Below are 18,341 nucleotides of genomic sequence, written 5' to 3'. Positions count from 1 at the left end.
ACATTTACTATCTTTTTGGTTTAAAATTAGATAAAATTAATTTCAGTCAAATTGTTTTTGAATTATTAAATACAATATAGAATTATGTTTTAATTGATCTGAATCACATTTCTACATTAGAAGATATGTTTTCATTACAGAAAAAAATACAATAACTAATTTTATATGTTAAAAGATAGAAGTTGGCTCTTGCGGAGCTGAGGAGTATTGTGTCATACATACTAGAGGAGAATTGGATAAAAGAGATATCTCAAAAGGGAGGAGAGAAAAACGGAAGAAATGAAATTATATATTAAAAAAAATTGCGCATGTTTTCAATCTTATAACAAATCTAGGATATTATTCCTTTGTCTTGTTTATGATTTTAATTCCTGAAATTTGGAGTAAATTTATTTTTTGTTTTTCAAATTGAAAAAAAGAATTTTAGTTTCTCAAATTTTAAAAAATACACTTTTAAATTTTAATATTTAGAGTCCAACATTATTAACGAAAGGGGTAATGTAATATTTAAAAAAATGAATTATATACGTTTTAATTTGTAATAGTAATTAATGCTTCCTTGTATATATGCATACTGCATAGTATATTATATAATTTTGACATGCATAGCAATAGAATAGCTTGTTGACGTCTTCTTTGGTTGTTTTTTAGGAGGGGAAGGGGTATGTTGAGTTGGAGTGCAGTTGAATATGGTGGTGCAATAATTGCTGGTGAATTCTGCACTTGGATCTGTAAAATACTGTACATAACGTGAGATGGGTTCAGAGTTCGGAGGGTTCAGTGGCTAGTCCCTTGGATTGGAGGAACTCTTTTCTTTAGTTCATCAGAAATAGCAGTCACTAGCTTAAATCACGCAGTTATGGGGAAGGTAAACTTTGGGGCAGCTTTACTGCTCATTTTGGCTTCTATTGCCCGATTTGTTATCTCCTACCTCTAGTACTTCTTCATTCACACACACACACACACAAGTCATTGATGTTCAATCAGCATGTGCATGCTTCCCTTACTAGTACTAGGAAGTAAAAAGTGTTATACATATATAAGATGAAAAAAAAAGATTGAAAGAAAATAAATGGCAACTATAATCTAGTATGATCTAATTCCTAAAGGACATTGCTTAATGTCAAACTTATCTTTGAATAAATAATTATTTTTACACTCAAAGGATGATGATGATGATGTGATGATACTTAAAAAAATACAAGATATTGTTGATAAAGAAAATATCTTCTTTTTTTTCAATCAATTGAAATAGAATAATTTTTTACATACATTGTAGCCATGATGATTAGAATATAATCAAATCATCATATCTTGAAGCAACAATTTGGTTGAAATGCTTATTCTAAGAAAACACCATTCCTGTATATTACGAGTTGACTTGTTTGTATACAAAATTTTCATAATGCGGAAATAACTTAACATCATACATAAGCAAAGTAATTAAATAAGTAGAATTTGAATACCTACAATTAAAATTATTGAACAATATTATCATCGTCCATAACAAAAATTTGACACTACAACATTATATATAGAACATGTAATACCGAGTAGCAAAAAGCCTCACACATGTTTTCGTGAAAAGGTGTGCCAAGAAGAAATCAAAATACATAATAAAGAGGGAGAAAAAATGGTCCTACTATAATTAATAAAATTTCCTTACCCTAATCATAAACATCTAACCCAACATACTATTATTGAGAGACCTTCTAGGGGTTTTTCTCCTTTGAGCTGGTGGTGCATAAAACATAGCGACATTGAGATCCACCATGAACAAATGAAGAAACAAAACAATCTTGAGGCATGTATTGTGGAACCCTCCACTTTTCCTCTATATATCGACAACCATAATTTCACTAACAGGACAAGTGAGAATGAGATGGTAAGAGCACTGACATGAATATTTGAGAATGTAACATTGCTTGTATAGTAGACTTGGAAGCTATTATAGTCAACATGTCACACCCTATTTCTCCCTACAGACATTTATGCATACTCAATCAAGAGAGTGTCTAGATTCTATTGAGCTCATGCCACCTATTTTGACAGGCGCAAATTCAGGATCATCACACAAGTACAACAAACAAGAATGACAAACTTACAAAAACAATGATGAACATAAATATGTGCGTGATGACATATTTCAAATATATGAGTAATAATAATCCCAACAGATACAATCTTAAGGCATGTAGTGTGGAGCCCTCCACAAATCCTCTATCAACAACCATAGTTCCACTAATAGGTCGAGTTAGAATGAGATGGTAAGAACACTTATAGGAATATTTGCGAACATAACATTGCTCGCATAATAGACTTGTTGACTTATTATACTTAACACACCACGCTTCATTTCTTCCTACAAATATTTATGTATACTCAATGAAGAGGGTGTGTAGATTCTCTTGAGCTCGTGTCACCTATTCCAACAAACATAAGTTTCAAGATCATCACACAAACACAATAAATAAGAAGGGTAAACTTACAAAAATAACGATGAACAAAAATATGTGCATGATGACATACTTCAAATATACAAATAATAATAAATCGAACAAATAGCAAGAAATATAATAATAACCAAGCTATAAGTATTTTTAAAAAAGATAACATGTCATATCATAAAAATATATCCACAACAACACAAACATAAAACAATGCAAAATATGTTTAATAACAATGCATGTGACATGCTCAATTCTGTGGATATCTCTAATCACTGAGCGATTAGCCAATAATATTCCCTAACATAATGTGATATCAACGTTAACCATTAGGTCAAGATGACACATGCCAAAAACCAATTGGTGGACAATAAAATATTATCATGGAACAACCATGGCTTCATCAAAATTTCTGTATGAGGTAGTTTTCTCCATAATGTGGGGTTTGCAAAGGCACTACCCCTTGTAAATCCGTGCATCTAATCTTGATGTCTAGTCTATGTGACATCTGCTAGTCTTCTACAATTGTGTATATGTGTGTGTGAGTCTTTGAACGTCTAGTTACATCCATGTGTAGTTGTTGTCTCCTTAGCAAGCGTACCAAGTTGCACAAGTAGTATAAAATGGTAAGACCGATTATCAAATTCCACAGAGACTATGCTTGTATTTAGAGTTATGTGTACACCTAACGATTAAGCAATTAATGAATGGAAAAGAGTTTTGTGCATTAGAAACAATATTTATCAGAAATAAATGTGAGACTTAATAACAAAGTGTGTAATGAGAGAAGATAAACGCTCGGAAGGTGAGGTTGAGTGTGGACATGTTGGGGACTCTGCTTCCATAACTTCTCTTGATGTAATCTTTTATTGATTTTTCTCTTTTAACATTAATATGATTATCACCCGCATCTACTAGTTTATTCTAACCAAGATCCCTCTAGTGAAAGAATCTAAATCACCTAATATCATTCCTAATTCCTTGGCGATTGATTACTAAATGACTTGCATTAAGAATAAAGATGCATGAACAGGTTAAAGAAGACCATTTTATTCCGAGATGTGACTCACTTTAGATAACATTCCCATGTTCTTAGCATACAAACATTTCTCAATATTCATATATTAAAACAATGCATAAAGATGGATGATCAGACCATAAGTATGTGAACAAGCACAAAGATGAATAGTAATAACATCATATTAAAAGATAGTTCATAATCATTATATCATAGAGAGTTTTGGATTACAGAGCACCCAACACAATGAAGTTTTAGCCTCTCATTATCATGAGGGGCTTGCAGATAGGTGGATAAAAATATAGGGGATTTAATGGAGGAAGGATAAAGTGAAAAGGATCGACCGAAACTTCATAAATGGATTTTCCTTGCACCGACAATGGACTAGAATGCTTCTCCTTATGTTTTTTTGTCGTTAAGCTCCCTTGTTACTTCTGAATACATTTCCTTTTATAAGGAAACATGCCTCCTTGTTGGTCAATCAGAGTGTGCTTGTGCCCTTAGTGCGGTGCTCATGCAGAACACGCATGTCCAGTTGGATGGCAAGTGGATCAAGTGGATCCACGCTAAGCCGCAAGTTTTTACATTTAGTGAGATTGCATGTGACAATTGTATTCCATTGAAGCTTCATTGCACTAAGCAACTTCCTTCAAGCTAAGCGACTCCAACTTGCTAAGCGAGGTTGTCGTGCTAAGCACGAGACATTGGTTCTTCAGAAGTTCTTCTATTTCTCTGTTACTCTCTACAACAATAATACAACCAAAGTTAGGGTTATTTACTTAACTTTAGCATCTTCCGGATGAAATTTAAAAGAAGCTAAATTCTTATTGTCTTACACAAAATAAGTAGTAGAAATAGAGAAAAGTTAAATAATTACTATGTGATTTTAGTATACTACTTATGTATGCATAGTACTTATCAGTAGTCCTTAATAAGGTTTTAAGTACAAATTATTGCCCTAAATAGGGTTTGGGCAGATTTTTAATGTCTTATATTTTCTTTTGTACGTTTTGAATTTTACTTGATTAAGTAATTGATTATGCATAAAATGCACATCATGTCTAGATAATTTTGTTTAAAATTTTGAATTTCCCAAAATACCTGTAAATTCAACATAATTCATTTAACTTCAAGAATTTTTTTTATACATGTTTTAAGTCATTTTGACTTAGTTGAGATTTTCATGAGTAGGGATGATGAATAAACCCGTATCCGTGGGTATCATTTTAAACCTGTTCCGACTTTGATAATGAGTATGTGTATTATTCGAACTTTTTAAGTGAAAATGAGATGAGAATGTGTATCAAATTATACCCGTATCTTTCATTATTATAATTGTTATAATTTTTTAAAATATAAATCAATTAGCTTAAGAGTTAAATAATTAAATAACAAACTTAAATAATTAAAAATTTTAACAACAAAATTTCTATATGGTTTTTTCATACATTTGATATATGTTTTTTTTTCATCATATTTTGCTAGATACAGCGTTTTTCTCAAGTGAAAGTTGTGGTTATAAAATATGATCATATGATCAACATTAGTTGTGGAGTTCAAACCATCCAAATAATACCAAAGCATGAAGATCACCAAAACATATATCAAATTGTTTAAGATCATCACGAATATATACAACAAGAATATTTCTAAAAGAGTTGCAAATGTTATCCTGCAATACGCATCACAATGGGGCTTCCTTTTCCACCCGAGAATCCATTGTTTTAAAGACATGACAATGATAATTCCACATTTTATTTTTCACTCATCATTTAATTTTTTTTTTTAGAATTGATAAAATTTTATTTTTAATTAAAACCCAAAAATATTTAGGAACTAAGACAAAATACAATAAATTTATAAAATAAAAATATATTTAAATGTTAATAATAGAATATACACATATATTTTTTTTTGTGAAATTCTATTATTAGATTATAATTATATTTTGCACAGCTACTATACCATATCATGATAATATGAGAGAATGTGAGGTCTAAGAATATGCATTATGCATTATGCATTATGCACTATATATTCAACTTTAGTCTCGATGATTTTAAACTTTTAAAAAGCAAGTACTATCCACACGATGACGTACCTGAGTAACTCCAGCCAACCATCAGACCAACTAACTTTTCATCTCATCCTTGTTGTCACATTATGAGGCAAGAGATTTCTGTGTATGACTATATATGTATTGATATCATTGCTCTAAGTTAAATGATCCAAACAAAACTGTATGCTGTTATAAAAAAAAAAAAGAATTTGTATGCAACATTGAATTTATCTCAACAAAGGTTATAAAAGATCAATTAAAACATAAATTTGATGAAACTTTATAAACCGTTCATTTTACCTTTTCTAAAAATATAACTTTTTAAACCATTCAAAATCAGTTCAATTTAGTGTGGACGATTTTTATTGGATTTTATACAAAGTAGGTGTAATTTTTTCGCTTTTTTCCAAATGAAGGTAGTTTTTAAATTATTTCTTAAATGGAAATAAGTCGAAAGAAACTGATACAACTTCTGAGTTATTTTTTTAATTAATTAATTAATTTTTGAAGATTGGACATTCGAAGGGGAGTAAATTACTCAAGAACTTTATTTTTCATTTCTTTTCTGTGTTAATTGAGAATTGGATAAATAATTATAAAAAAAAAAAGAATACATCTTTAAAATTTTGATTGGTATTTTTGAGAACTTGAGTAAAGAGTAAATCTTTTTCTTTTAGATTAGAGATTTTTTATAGTTATAGAATTTGAAAGTGAAAATCCTTTATATATATATATATATATATATATATATATATACTTGAGTTGGATGAAAGGAAACCTTCAGCCCGATCTTGAGAGGAGGAGATCTTATTGAATTAACTTTTATCTCAATTTTTCGTTTGCTAGACCCGTAGTTAAAAAACCTAGATTCATTCGAATTGTAACACCTATTACAACTTTAATTTTTTTAACTAGAGTCATATATAATTTTATGACTACAGTGTAACTTTTTTTTTACAACTTCAAAGTCATAAGTTTTTTTTTTTTTACGACTATTACGAATTCAAAGTTGTAATTCTTTTTTTTTTCACGTTATTTTTTTTGTTTATATTTTTTTTTGTTTTCAATTTTTTAAAAATTGTAAAAAAATTTATTTATTTAATTATTAAATAAATATTTATAGTTTTACTTGTTATTAGTTTTATTTAATATGTTGTTTATTTTTATGGTTTTATTTAACATGCTATATATTTTTTTAAATTTTTTTATTTAAAATATAATATATCTTTTTAATATTGTTTTATTTAATATATTTTGTATATTTAAAATTTAGATAATATTTTAAGAATTTTATTGAAATTTATTTATTTTAAATGAAATATAAAAGTAACTTAATGACATTTAATATATTTTTTTGAATTTTTTTATTTTAAAAACTAAAATTTGAAACCAAATATTAAAAAATTTATTACTAATATTAAGTTATAATTTATGATGTTGAAATATTTATTTTGTGCAAATAGGAATTTACTATTAACAATATGTAATAATTTAGTAATAAGAGTAGTTGTTAAGTTAAAAACAACATAATACATTAATATAAAATGAACAATACAACTTAAAGAGAAACATAACAAGTAAAAATTATATTAGTTATCTACTTATTTGTATGAACAGTTACTACAATTATGTCATTCACTCCTACAAAATGAGCAATATAGTTTCTATTTTTTATATTTCTCTTTAATCTGTATTGTTCATTTTATATTAATGTATTATGTTGTTTTTAATTTAACAACTACTTCTATTATTAAATTATTACATGTTGTTAATAGTAAATTCTTTTACACAAAATAAATAATTCAGCATCATAAATTATAACTTAATATTAGTAATATTTTTTTTTAATATTTGGTTTCAAATTTTACTTTTTAAAATATAAGTATTTAAAATAAAATAAATATTAAAAAAAATAAAATGTCATTAAGTTACTTTTATATTTCATTTAAAAAGATAAATTTCAATAACATTATTAAAAGATTATCTAAATTTTAAATATACAAAATATATTAAGTAAAAAAATATTAAAAAATATAATATATTTTAAATAAATAACATTAAAAAAATAAATAACATATTAAATAAAACCATAAAAAATAAATAACATATTAAATAAAACTAATAACAAATAAAATTATAAATATGTATTTAATAATTAATTAAATAATTTTTTTTACAATTTTTAGAAAATTAAAAAGAAAATAAAATATAAACAAAAAAATAGCATGAAAAAAAAAAGAATTACAACTTTAAAGTCATAATTCATTTTTTTAAAAAATCTTACGACTTTAAAGTCATAAAAAAAAACTTACAACTTTAAAGTTGTAAAAAAGAAAATTACACTAAAATCATAAAATTATTTATAACTTTAGTTAAAAGAAAGTAAAGTATAAACAGGTGTTACATCATTACATCAATTTACCTTCTTTGGGAAATAATGTAAAAACTGTCCCCATTTGAAAAGAAGCCAAAAAAAAATAAAAATTGCACCCTGTTGGTAAAAAAAGCCATTTTTAATTTTAATTTTTACTTCTGTTAGCGTTAGATAAATTAAAAACGGTTCTCACGTACCGTGGTTTCAGAGTTGTGCAGCAATATGGCCACCTTCTACCTTCTAGCTGCATGTAGATGATGTAGCTTATTTATGACAAAGAGGACCAATCTTTCTGTCCACTCTTCACCTCTTTAAACTCAACTCCGCGAGTAAACAATAGCTCTAAATTTTTCAGGTTTATTTCGATTGGTTTGACATTTGATTTTTTTGCAGTTTGTAGGAAATTAATATTAATTACTACTCACCATTGTAGCTTGATCTCATTATAGAATCCGGCAATGGTGTCTCAAATTAACAAGACCTTGTTGTAAATTAGTGTTGCAGGTAGTCACAAATTTGGTTGGGGACTTGAGTTTTATTAGTTCTACAAGATGTAGATCTAGAAGATATATAGGACGATAAGTAAATGGATGAATGAGCAGCGAGGTTTCTGAATTTACGCAATGCACACGCATAAGCTTTGTAGAGGTAATCGTGATCAATAAATTAGGTGATAAAAATTAATATATGTTTTTACCCGCCCTTTCCCTGTTCAATTACTTGATAAAAAGATGACATATATATCTGAAAAAAATACTAATAATTGAGTGACAAGTAAGCACCAATGATAATAATAATTATAATAATAATAATAAAATGATATAGAATCACAAACTTTACAGTAGTTTGATTGATTAAATTCACATTATATGCCGAAAAACAAAAATCAACTGTGCAACTGTACACTATTTTTTAGAGAAAGTGGCCAAGTAATTAAGATATTATCTACCGGCAACGCCCCATTTTGTTAGAAAAAAATGGGCTCTTACGTACAGTTCCGATTGAACATACGTGCAATTCACTTTATCAGTGACTTCCATTCAAATGATCATATATGTGTACTGATTCTACGCAATTATTCTTTCATGGCCACACAACACTTTTTTTTTTAATCAGCGTAGAGCACACAACACTACCTGTTTTTAGCATACTGACAAACCCCATGTCATTGATTGGTAAGAGGGAAATACGTACCAATCTCTTCTCTGATTGTGGTCAAAGATTTCATTAACGATTTATGAATAACAAAGCTTAAGTTAAGATCATGTTCATAGTTACAAAACCCATGTCATTCAAAAAGATTCGTAGGGTTTAATTGTACATTTATTGCGTGAAAAGGTAGGTTCCTTGAAAATTTTATGTCGTGCAATAAGAATAATTTTTTTATGTAAAGGTCAATAAGAATATGATATCAATGATCAATGATAACTACAATCAAATCAAACTAAATTGAATTACGTGCTGCTAATTATGTACATGTGCATGTACAATTTTGCCCATAAAACCTTTCCACCAACGGATTTTAATATTGTCGTCTATCACTCATTTAATTATAAAAACTTAAATTCCATGGAAGTATATATATATATATATAAACATAAGTTACCTATAACTAGACAGTTATGCTGCACATTTTTCCATATGCTAATAAAAATTACATATATCTATATTTTCATATTTTTTATACCCTTTTAATTAATCTCCTATCTCCTTTTCAAAGATGTAATGATTTTTTAAACACCCACATCATTTGTGCACGCGCCCACATATATAAATACATACCACTCTACACACTTAATAGTTAATAGCATTTGCATGGGACATTTTTTGGGAGAAAATTCTTATCCAGCAGAACTTAATCAAAGGGAATAGGATCTCATCTCTTTATAATCATCAGTCTTGTTGCTAAACGGTAGAATTGCATAGTATTTGGTCTATTTTTTATGCTTAGTTAGGATATTATGCAGTTTTTCCTGTAAGTATTTTAGAACATATCTATAACAACGTGGGCTGTGTTCTGAAAATAAAAGAAAAAGACATTTTTTTATGGCAAAAGTTGTGGATAGCAGTTGGTTGGGTCATTGTAACTCTTTTGATGACAACGAAATTTATTTTATTTAAAAAGTAATGAACCTTTCAATTTTATAGCTGTGGTGATTAAGGTTAGAAAGTTAGTATAAGTTTAGTATTATAAATTAAGGCTATGATGAAAATTAATTGAAAATTTAATTTAAAGCTGAAAAATTAGAGGGAAGTTAAAAATTAATTGATGGTTGAAAGTTAAAAAAATTATTTATTAAATCATAAGTATTTGATAAAATTATTTATTAAAATGACTGAAAAATATAAAATTATATAAATGAACATATTTATGTAATATTTTTATACAAATTTTAATTTAATTTTCTTGATAAATATATATTTGTAGTATTTATAGTTTTAGTATTAAATTAATTTTAAGCAATTGTAACTTTTTATTTATATAATATCCAAATAAAAAAAACTACATAAACTCGTTATATATCGCTATCAATATCATATATAATAAAAATATAAAAATGAGAAAATCCTATCATATGTAAAAAAAAGTAAAAATAATAAAATTTTATCTTAAATAAAAAAAATTAAAAGGAAAATGTAATAACTATTCAAGGATAAAAAGAGAATAAATATAAAAAACTAAAAGTTAGAAGTATGTTTTATGTTACTTCAAATAATATTTCAAAAACTATTAGAATCTATCAAAAAAATATTTAGCAAACCGTCAAACAATATTTATCAAACCATCAAACAATTTTTTCAGTTCGTTAAAAAAAATTAAAAGATAACTCAAATATATTGTCAAATTCATGCTAATTAAATTAGACATTTCTTCACATTAATTAAATAATTAAAAATGATTTTTATGAAAATTATAATATTTAATGTCATCAATACATCTCTATTATATTTTTAATAAAAAATTTATTCTATTGATAATTCTTTAACTAATACTTTTAGAATATTCATTGGCATGACTAAAAAAAATATAGAAATGATCAGTAAATTATTATTATTATTATTATTATTATTATTATTTGAATTAAAAATTCCTTAAAATTATTATTTGAACTCAATAAATGAAGATTCGTATTCTTATTTAAAAAATATTTTTTAATATGAATGGAGCAATAATGTAATTTACTAATAATTATATTTTAAATTATTAGAATATTAAATTTTTAAATATTTGCTCAAAAATTACATATGTTCCCAAATTTAATTCCTTAATTAGTATTTTCCCATCTGTTTTAGTTATTTGTGTAGGTTGATTTCTTACAATCTTAAATAGACAATTTATAAATAAGGTTTCATATTCGAATTTTTGTGAATGAACAAACATAACTAAAAGAATATTTTCTGAAAGTTTTTGGTCAATTTTTTCAACCAATATTAATTATTGATAGAATCGATAAATACTTTATATTTTACTTTTGTCTTAGGTAAAAAATCATGATAGTTTTTTTAATCCACTAAAACTAATTTCATCCATGATACGTAATTGTCATTCGTTCATTTTTTTTTCACAAATAGTGAATTGAACATTGAACATGGATTCTATTGCATCATAAGTGAATGCAACAAAAACTTACACCATTACACAATAGTTCATCTTCTCCATTTTTTTATTATTAAAAATTAGAATAAGATGACGTACTTTAGTATGCATCTATTTTAAAAATTTAGAAGAAATAAAATTATTATCCATAATAATCATTTTTTACTTAAGTTATCTCCGTTAAAAAATACATGTGATCTAGATTAAAAATTAATGATTTACCAATTGGGAAATATTAAAATCATATTTTTCATTATACTTTTGTATTATATCATAAAAATATTTTGACATTCAAAATCCTTTACACCACAAAAAAAAAATATCAAATGCCTACTTCTTAATTTAGTACGATGTTAACTGCATTAACCACTGATTATTTTAAAAATGGCATCATAAGGCTATATAGTGCTCTAATCGTATGACCCTCATATACAGCCTAAAGTACTTATGAAATTTATACCTAAATCATTAGAGGAAAGAATAGATCCTCTATGTCTTGAAGTGGTAGTCTCATATATGCCCCACTAGAATCACTTCAAAAGGGAAAATAAGAAGCTTAGCTTATCTTTCCAGCATATATCCAATGTCTTATTGGGTTTCGCTTTAGCAAATGGAGGTATAATAGGCGCCTCTTCATGATCAGAGGGATTGGGAAATTTCTTCTTTTTGAGCCACAATAATAACATAATACAAAAGGAATGGATGACCCAAAATTTTTACAGACAGATTTGTCGGCCAAATTGATTCTGAGAATTTCTTACTGACTCTTTTAGAACATCTGGTTTAATTTGAATAAGTTGTAGAAATTTTTTATAGTTATTTCAACAATTAAAAAAGTATTGAAGGTTGGATATAGAATAAACTAATTTATAAGCTTATTATGCATATTTCTCAATTATTCTCCTCACTATTTGCTTTTTTTTCATTTTTGTATATAAAAAAATAATTTCTCGTCAAAAAATAATAATTATTTTCAAAATATATAAATTACCAAAGTAACTTTTTGCTTTTCTTTTTTGCTGACCTATTTGTAGTCTCTTTACTCTTAAGACAAGTTTGCATAATTTGGCTTTCTGTGCTACTTCCTACTATGGTGAAAAAATACCTTGCCACCATATCATATTATCTTTTCAAGCGAGTGCAGATTAAAGAGCCTATAGCTCTCATTTCGACATTTGACAAACATTTTTTATATCGGCACCAACCATTTGGCAGACATGACCTAATTCAAATGAAAACTTGTGAATTAATGATATGCATCATGATCTACGAGGAGATTTTGATTAATTGTTAGTCGGCATATATGTCCGTATAAGGTAGTATAAAAGAAAAGCATATATAAGGTCTAGGATCATAATTAAACAATATATTAAGCTAATTAATAATAGAGGTTTGGTCATTTTTTTGAACAAAAGGTTTGGTCATATATATAGGAATTAATTACATCGTCTGCCATTAATTTTCGTTGGCTTTTATAATTTCACTTCATTTGAAATGACAGCACTACAGCATTTATAATATGAATCAGAATCACCAATCAAAATGATTTACTTAACAGTCAGCCCTTAGTCGAATTTGAGAGAGAATAAAACTTGTCAGTTTGAAACATACAGAAGTTGCTATGATTAAGCTTTAGAAGCACTATCATTGTTTTTCACACAAAATACATTTGGGTTTGGGGGAGACAGTAAAGCACATAAGTGGCAACTACGAGGAAAAAAAGAAGCTAAGAAAGAGTACTAATCATTTATAGGTATAAGAAAATAATAATGATAATCAATATTCGAAGATGTTATCCAACATCACCATGTACGGAAGTGACTTGTTACCTATAGTTATCAAGTTCGAATTTGCAAGCAATTATAATAAAATTCAACACCCTTTTAAATCAGAAAATTAAAATAATATATATATAAATTAAGGTAAGGCACATAATTAATCCCCAACAAGTCTAAGCTTGACATAGCGAAAAGGAAAAGTACATATATTATATAGAACTATGAATGATAATACCATACTTTTGGTTTCCTCATCACAAGGATCATGGCTTCCATGTATATCCATTCACTCTCTCACAGTCTCACTTCCACTTTTCAGTACTTCCCACGCACTATCAGTCTACTACCAGTACCGCACTGTCTGCTTTTAAAGCAGAGAGATGCATGATATATCCCAGAATTTAATTTTAGACTTTTGCTTCTCCCTGACCAAACAGGATCCAAAGACAAACAGTCTATATGGACCAGAGATATAGCAGCTTTCACCAACTTAAAAAAATTAACAAAGAAAAATAAAATAAAAAAAACCCTAAATATCATGATACTAAATTAGCTAGATCATAACTCTAAAAGCATATTGGGATTAAAAGAAGAGATCCCACTTGGAGATGAAGGTTTTTTGAGTTTGGACACAAAGGAAAAAGATTGAGTGAGAGAGGGAGGTGGTAGAATTTGGCATGGAGTGTGAGAATTGAATTCCTCTAATGAGTTGCACTTGCACCTGGAGGAGGAAGAGGGTGATGAGGTATTGGCATGGGTTGTTGCTGAGGTGGTGGACGCTTTCTTTTCTTCTTCTCATAGCTAATTCCTCTGGCTTTGGACTGCAGATCACGAACCTCACGAAGGTAGAGTCTCACAGCTCGGGCTCCAAAAGGGTTTGCCTCTGGCTTCCCTCCATTTTCCTCAAAAGCTGCACGCAAACGCCCTATGAGTGCGTCAAGGCTCCCCCAAGCTTGCCTAAGAGGACATGGACATGGCGCCGGAGGGTTCGGGTGCCCGTAAAAAGGGCAGATCGGTGTGTGCACTTTGGTCTTCCCAAATTGATCCAGGTACCTATACACACACATAACAATAACAAAAAAAAAAATTCATACATACATAACAAAGACCCAATGTATGTATGTTGAAAAGAAAATAATTTTACTCGAGAGTCAGATAGATAGTGACAACAGGCTCTCTTTCCAAGTATCAGAAGGAGAGCTCTGTCATCCAGATATTATCTGGTGGTTCTGATAAAAGATACATGTGGGTTTTATAAAAAATATATAGAGAGAGAAGAGGTGCATGGTGTGCAAGACTAATTAAGAGGGTGTGTGTGTACCTTAGAAATTCAAGGACGTGTGCACCGCTGCACCTGGAGAGGGAGAGAGGGGGACGGTGGTTCTTGAGGTATTGACCGAAGGTGTTCCAGTCACGGCGCTTCTGGTTCTCGTAGCGGCTGCTGCTGGTGATGGAGGTGGAAGCAGGAGAGGAAGAGGCAGAACTAGCTGTTAAGTTGGCGGTGGTGATGCTATTTGTGATGAGGTTGCAGGTGTTGTCGGAGTTACATGTGTCTATAAAGTCTTGAATATTTGAATCCATGGCCCTTGTTCTTTGCTTTGCTATGCAGATCCAAGGCTTAATTGTTTTGATTCTCTCTTTCTGTGTGTTGTGTGTCTTGGAATAGTTTATCTGGGTTGCTGTTCTAGGGTTCCTAAGACAGTGACCAGAGCTGGTGAGAGGAGTGTGTGAGAGAGATGAAGGTTAATTGAGATAAAGAATTACTATACTTATAGTTTGGATAACAGTTGAGGAAATGTCCTATTGTTTGAATAATTTTTTTTAATGTTTTTTTTTTGCTTTTAGAAGTTACTGTAAATGAAAACAACAACCTTAAAGGGAAAAAATAATTTTTTTTTTTTAAAAAAAAAGAAGGAAAGGAAACAAAGTCTGATTAATTGTTGATTTGTCTTGGAGACTTGATGGCTTTTTATCTTTTTGATTTTAATTTTATTGGAGATAGAAATATTGGAACACACATGTACTGTACCTGGAAATGGTGAAGCAAAAGAAGATTTTATTGATGTTGAGAATGTGATGAGATTGATGGGAGAGTGAGTGGCCAGTTCGTCGTTTGCTCTATTCAGCAAAGTTGTGAGTATTTGTTGAGCAATACTAGAAATCTCTCACAAGGGTAACTGTTGGTGTTTTTTTTAGTAGCTTTGATTTCCGAGATTGATAAGGGATTGGGTTTTTTCCTTAAAAAGGTGGAGCAAACTCAAATTTTCATCGTCGCTTGTTAATGGTCGTATTAATATTCTTCCTTGTGTTTGTGCAGTGCTGTATGTTAGGAAGGAGAGAGAAAGAGAGGAAGGGAGGGGACTAGGGCTTTGGAGGAAATAGGAAAGAAAGGTTGGACAGTAGGTTTCGATGGAGACAGGAAAAAGTTTGAAGGGGTAAAAATGAGGGAATAACATGATTCTGTTTCTTGACCCTGTAGCCTTGAATGACAGTTCCTTTTGAATTGACCCAAATGCCCCTACAAGTTTATCCTTTTTAACCTTTTCTTTCTCTTAAGAGAAAGATGAAACTTTAATTTCTGACACCACCTTTGTCCACTTCTCACCCTCATTTTATGAAAATGAAAAAAAAAGAAATAAAATTCAAAGGAATTTTTGTATAAAAAATATTTTAAATTTAAAGTCGACCTATTTTACTATGAATCAAGCATATCCTATTTGATTGACACAAAATTCACGTTTTTTAGGCCACAAAAATGCATTCCAACAATAGTTACATGTGCTTGGCTCAATTATTTTGTTTTACAATTAAATTTGCACTTAAAGTGCGTTTGAATATAAAATTTTAATCGAGAAAAGTAATTTATTAGAGAATTTAAATTTTTTTAATCTAAAATTTATTGTTTGAATGTTTTTCTTATGAAGAATTTAAATTTTTGGAATTTTAAACAACTAAAAATATGAAATTTTAATTTTCTTTTAAAAGGTGATAAATTGAAATTCTCTTATTGATAGAAAAGCTTTTCAAAATATTTATGTATTTCTTTTATAACCTTCATTCTCTCTTCTTCTACCTAAAAGTTCCCAGAATCTTGTTCTTAAACTCGTAACTCTTCCCTCACGTCGATGATCATCTTCTTCAAGAAACGCCGTCTGAACTTGCGAGCGTCGATCGGGTGCGGGCGTAGGGGGACACATAGAATTGCACCTGCCAGTCATGGGAGCAGTTGTCGCTACCCATCACGTGACGGAGGTGCTTGCCGGCGCGGAGGATCTCGATCATTCATTGGATCGCTGACTGAATGTTGTGGTCGGGTGAGGTGATGTATGCCGCCGTGTCCCGATTCCCCTACGACTTCCCATGCCGTATCAGTATTCTTATTTTTAGAAGCACACCAACCATATATTCTCTTCTCTTTGCATTCCATTTTCTTTCATCCTGACAATTTTAATTTTTTTTATCCAAATACAAAATTTTGAAAATAAAAAAATTTCAATTGAAGTATTTGAAATTCTTATCCAAACACTCTTAGTATATTTATAGAACTGATTTAAAAGAGATTTAAAGTTAATACGATGGTTTGGAAGAGAGTTTCAACGATTGAAGGGAGGAGTGACCAGAGATAATAATAGCTTCGAATATTCTAATAAATACTATTAATATTTATTGATAAAAATTGAACTGATTTAAAAAAAAGTTTTCAATTGACAAAAATTATTTTCAAGAATGATTTTAAAATTATTTTATATATATTTTTAAATTAGTTTTTATATATTTTAAAATTATTTTTTATTAGTTAAATGAAAATAAGTCATTCTACTTACTTTTCAAATATTTTAACATGGATCTAGGTATTATGCCCATCTTTAAGTCTCACATTGAGTTTTGTGGAATGTTTGATGAAGCACTTAAATGGGTTAGTTCTCCTCCTTGATTCCTAGCTTAATTTTAAGGAAGAGTTCACCAGATGTTTGGATGCTTATCGATTAGTATCAAATTTTATTGTTGGTTTCTTGGAAATGATTACCTACAATAAGGTTAATTAATCAGACCGATCGAGTAAAGCGTCGTAGTGTTAGCTATCAGGATATTAACTCATAAGAGTGATGTTATATATGATGAAGAGTTTGATATTACGGGATGCCTAAGTTTCACATGAAGTATGAGATACTCAATAGACTACTTAAATGACTTGGCTCTCTTCAGTGTTTATGACGTTTTGAATACAGATTAATTTTTTAACTCTAATATTAAAAAAGTGAAATATATAATGCAAAACTGATTTTTATATTCCAATTTCACACTCATTAGACATTTTTTTATAGGCAAAGGAATTACTTTTAATTTTTTTCTCTTATTTTCTATTTTTTCTATAAAATGACATGCATTTATTGGTGTGCAAATAACAATACTTCCTACGCACTTGGTCAGTTTAGTGGTGAGAGTTTTGATAATTTATATAATCTATTGAGCTAATTAAAATTGCATCGGTTGTCACAGAAAAGAATAATATTTTCTTTTTATTATTATAATATAATAAGTAGAAACACATCATAATTACCTACAAAAGAAAATTTATTTCCTCTATTAAATCTCTGATATTTTAAGATTTAAAGTATATATTTTCACGGTTCAATTTTGTTTTCTTATTTTGACATATATAATATCTCTATTAAACAACCATAATGTGAAGAATAAAAAATTACGTACTCATATAGAACCTGTAACTTTTTTTAAAAAAAAATCCATATATTAGTTAAATATTTTAATTTTTTTTACTTCATTATACTCAACAATATAATTATATAATATGAGACAAAAGTTTTATACTCATTTTTATCTTATCTTGTGAAACAAATAATTTAATATTAAATATTGTAGCATATGCTAACCAGTGTCCTAATTAAGGATATTAATGAAGGAATTTAAAATAGAAATATTTTTATTGAGAGATAAAAAATTGTATTGTTCATGATATTTTTTTTTTATGTTCTTTCATAATTTACACAAGAATTTTTTTTTTCTTAACCAATGTTCTAAGAGTATTTGTTAGCAAGACCCAATATT

The 18,341-nt window shown here is 28.5% G+C and overlaps 1 protein-coding gene across 1 annotated transcript; it reads right to left on the bottom strand.

The window, feature by feature from the left end:
• Nucleotides 1-13,459: 13,459 nt before the first annotated feature.
• LOC114406932 (protein LIGHT-DEPENDENT SHORT HYPOCOTYLS 4-like) lies at nucleotides 13,460-15,653 on the bottom strand. The gene is made up of 3 exons (XM_028369795.1): nucleotides 15,304-15,653; nucleotides 14,596-14,967; nucleotides 13,460-14,327 (listed from the first exon to the last, which is right to left on the bottom strand). The coding sequence occupies exons 2-3, from the start codon at nucleotides 14,853-14,855 to the stop codon at nucleotides 13,976-13,978; spliced, it is 612 nt and encodes a 203-aa protein (XP_028225596.1). The 5' UTR covers nucleotides 14,856-14,967; nucleotides 15,304-15,653; the 3' UTR covers nucleotides 13,460-13,975.
• Between the last annotated feature and the right edge of the window lie 2,688 nt (nucleotides 15,654-18,341).

Source organism: Glycine soja, chromosome 3 (assembly GCF_004193775.1).
Source record: "Glycine soja cultivar W05 chromosome 3, ASM419377v2, whole genome shotgun sequence".
Classification (NCBI taxonomy): Eukaryota; Viridiplantae; Streptophyta; class Magnoliopsida; order Fabales; family Fabaceae; genus Glycine; species Glycine soja.
The sequence above is the reverse complement of the archived record's forward strand: the minus strand, read 5'-3'. Positions and strand labels throughout refer to the sequence as shown.

Excerpts from the sequence above, each read along its gene's own strand:
- LOC114406932 (XM_028369795.1), bottom strand. The coding sequence starts at position 14,855 with ATGGATTCAAATATTCAAGACTTTATAGACACATGTAACTCCGACAAC. Across the intron at positions 14,328-14,595 it reads CACGTCCTTGAATTTCTAAG|GTACCTGGATCAATTTGGGA; the intron begins GTACACACACAC and ends GTGTGTGTATAG.